We start from the raw sequence: 3,385 nt of genomic DNA on the forward strand, positions 1-3,385 counted from the left end.
GCACGCCTGCAGCAGCCCGGGGTCCATGAACAAAGCTGCTCCTCTGACCCATTTCTCCTACACTGGGCTCCCAGGGCCAGGAGCTGCTCCCCTTTGGCCTGAGGGCCCGGGTTTTCCTCAGGGCTGTCCCTGCTGTGCCCCACGAGAGACTCCAGCCCAGACGCTGCCTCCTGCGGTTCTCACCCACCATGTGGGGGGACACAGGAGAAAGGTCACCTGCTAGGTCCCATGATACCCGCAGGCTGAGCCTGGAGACCAGAGATAAGAGCCCACACGTAGCCTCCAGCAGGTGCTGCACTCGACCGCCTGCCGCTTCCTTGGCAAAGTCCTCCCCTTCTGATCCTCGATCCCTCGCACCGAGTAGGGTCAATAGTTGCTACCCCCACCCCCGAGAGTGAGTCTCTTAAGGGCTGGATGATCACATGCATGAGGTTACCTTCAGAAATTCATCGGATAGGGCTGCGGCCTCGTAACCACTGGAAAACTTGCAGCAGTTGATAGTTTCTTCCGTCCCGTGTCCTGCGTCCTGCGGGGCTCAGGGCAAGCACACAAACTCTACCAAGTTGCCCGCTCTGTCTTAACAGAGAGGTGGCAACAATGGGCTTTGCAAAGGGTTCAAAGAAAGGGACTTGGCAGGCTCATCCCGCCACGGGGACTTCAGAGAAATCCCCCCACCCCCCCGCTCCCAAGCCTGCTGCGGTGGTCGCCAGGCTGGGGCTTCTCCCAGACCTGAAGGAGGCAGAGCTGGGGACGTGGCCATAATCTGGGCCAGGCTTGGGCGTCTCCTCCCATGGGATCAGGCCCTGTGTCGTGCCTGGTATTCGAGGCCCCATGAGGCCTGAACATCTGGGTTGTTCCATTCCCTCACCACCCCCAGCCTCCGCCTCGGGCTAGTCTCTGCCTGTGCCACTGTCCTGCTGTCCTGCGTCAACACCTTCCCACCCGGGCCACCCCACTCCTAGCCTGGGGCCACCCTCCCTCTGCCTCCCAGCCCACCATGTGGCTTTATTCCCCAGACTTCACTCTTCTCCCCATTTTACAGAAGGGGAAGCTAAGGGTCCATCGCTTGAGGGGCCCAGTACAGTCTGGAGACAACCCCGGGTCTGGCTGATTGCGGCAGGTTTGGGTCCCCCTCCGTCTACACCGCGTCCCCCACGCTGACCGTCCCATGGGAGCTCCCTACGAGCCTGGATGCCCACCCCCTCCCCCAAGCTTTGGATGGTGGAGAGAAGGAACGCCAGCTTTCCTCTTACCCGCCACCCCCACCCCTGCCAGGGCTTGGAGGACCAAGAGAAGTGAGGGGCCCTCCCCCCACTGGCTTCTGCTTTCTGGCCCAGCTGTGGCCAAGCCTGAGTCAGCCCTGCAGGACCGCGCTTGGTGGGACGGGAGCGTCGTCGTCGGGGTGGGGGAGTCTGAGAGGAGGAGGGGGCTCGAGGGGCAGGTCTGATGGGTTCAGAGTGGGGTTCCTGAGCAAGGCTGGGGTGGGGTCCGGCCTACGCCAACCCTCCCCGCTCTCCAGCGGGGGGCCAGCCCCAATAAGAGCGAGCAGGGTAGGGAGCCGAGGCTCCCAGGCTAGGAACGGGGCCTGGATCACCCTGGCCAACCCCAGAGTGGTCTGCGGGAGGTGGAGACCCTCCTCCTGCGCTCGTGCGCTCTCTCTCTCTCTCTCTCTCTCTCTCTCTCTCTCTCTCTCGTTCTGCTTCTGTTTCTGAAGCCTCCACCTAATCTCTGCTCAGGACTTCTTTCCCCAGCCGCACGTGACAGGGTGACCCCGAGGGCCAGGAGGGGCTGAGGGAGTTGGACGGGCAGTCCCATGGGCTCGTGATGGCGGGCCCAGCACCTGGCGGGAGTGAGGAGGGGGGACAGGCTGGAAAGGGACCCAGAGAGATCGGGAGATACCTAAAGACGCCAGCCCCGGCTGACAGGGGCGTGGGCACCAGGAGGCGGGTCCGGCCCGGGGGGCTGGGCCACCGCCNGGCTGTGATGGCCTCGTCGCCGTTCCTGCCGCCGGCGGCGCCGCCGCTGCTGCTGCTGCTGCTGCTGCTGCTGCTGGGGGTCCCCGCGGAGGCGCGGGCGTCCTCGCTGGAGATGTCCCCCGAGGGGGCGGCCGCCTGCCGGGTAGGGACGGCGGNCCCCAGACTTTGCGGGAAAAGCCCCGGGTCCCCGGGACGCTGTCCCGACGGGCGCCGAGCCCCACCCCCGGGCCATCGTGGCCTCACTCGGAGTCGTTTCACTTTCCCATCTCGCGTCGAGACTCTCCAGCCGTCCTCCACGCATTCCCGCCCGCCCAGCCCGGAGGTGCATTGAGCACCTAGTGCATACGTCTGGGGCGGGAAAGGAGCTCAGATAAGTCGGCCCGCGGCACCAACACTTGAGGTGCTGCTTACTGGGTGCATTTCGGCCAGGGAAGAGCTCGCGTGCTTCTGGTGCCGAGCAAGCAGTTGCCCCGGAGCTGAGCGACTTGGTCACGGCTGCACAGACACGAGCTGTCGCCTTCCGTCTGCTGAAACCGGAAGTCAGCACATATTAGGCACCGCCTCTGCAGTGGGGACTAGGAGGGGTTCACTTGGGCCCCTTGAGAGGAAGAGTAAATAAGGAGTCAGCGCAAGGGTAGGGCCTTGCTCAGCTTGGGGCCAAGGCTCTCTGGGGTGAGATGGCAACAAATGAGCATGCATTAGTCTTCTGTGGTATGCACCTCTGAGAAGGCAGGACCAGCCATATGCATGCCTTGAGTCCTTACTGCATACAGTTCCCCTGGGTGAGCGGTTCCACCTCATCTGAAGGAAAGCAAGACCTGTGCATAAATTAAGTGCCTGCTGTTTGCAAGTCTTGTCACAACCGTTTTGCAGAAAATCTGAGATTTAGGAAGATTTGGGGATGGAATAAAGCCTTAGAGTCCGGATTCTACCTGGCAACATCTGAAAGGAGTGCAAAATGGAGCACCTACTGTTTGTAGCTGCCTTTCTTCAAGAGAGCCAAGCAGGACTGTACTCCCTTCACACACCCCTTCCACCCACACAGGCTGGGGTCCTGTGCCCGCAGGAGCCCCTCAAGAAGTCACAATCACCGCCTGTCAACGTGAGCCTCTACTACGAGGCACTGTGCCCCGGCTGCCGGGCCTTCCTGATCCGAGATCTTTTCCCGACCTGGCTGATGGTCCTGGAGATCCTCAATGTCACACTGGTGCCCTATGGAAATGCCCAGGTACCTCGGCGCTGGGGAAACTGAGGCACTGAGGCCAGAGGCAGGGGCAGCTGGTGGGCCAGCCAGCACTCACCCAGCTGCTTTGCAGGAACAAAATGTCAGCGGCAGGTGGGAGTTCAAGTGCCAGCACGGTGAGCAGGAATGCAGGCTTAACAAGGTGGAGGTGAGCAGCTTCCCGGAG

The 3,385-nt window shown here is 62.4% G+C and overlaps 2 protein-coding genes across 2 annotated transcripts in view; both read left to right on the forward strand.

Annotated features, from left to right (window-relative positions):
• The window catches only part of PIK3R2 (phosphoinositide-3-kinase regulatory subunit 2), a 13,154-nt gene extending 11,707 nt beyond the window's left edge, over positions 1-1,447 (forward strand). Inside the window, exon 16 of the mRNA XM_077777012.1 lies at positions 1,338-1,447. Within this exon, the coding sequence (XP_077633138.1) occupies positions 1,338-1,447 (110 nt within the window). The remainder of the gene's footprint in view (positions 1-1,337) is intronic.
• A 529-nt stretch (positions 1,448-1,976) lies between these two features.
• The window catches only part of IFI30 (IFI30 lysosomal thiol reductase), a 3,314-nt gene continuing 1,905 nt past the window's right edge, over positions 1,977-3,385 (forward strand). Inside the window, exons 1-3 of the mRNA XM_077777342.1 lie at positions 1,977-2,118; positions 3,022-3,204; positions 3,293-3,367. Of these exons, the coding sequence (XP_077633468.1) occupies positions 1,984-2,118; positions 3,022-3,204; positions 3,293-3,367 (393 nt within the window). The 5' untranslated portion in view covers positions 1,977-1,983. The remainder of the gene's footprint in view (positions 2,119-3,021; positions 3,205-3,292; positions 3,368-3,385) is intronic.

Source organism: Crocuta crocuta, unplaced genomic scaffold, assembly GCF_008692635.1.
Source record: "Crocuta crocuta isolate KB4526 unplaced genomic scaffold, BGI_CrCroc_1.0 scaffold77, whole genome shotgun sequence".
NCBI classification, from domain to species: Eukaryota; Metazoa; Chordata; class Mammalia; order Carnivora; family Hyaenidae; genus Crocuta; species Crocuta crocuta.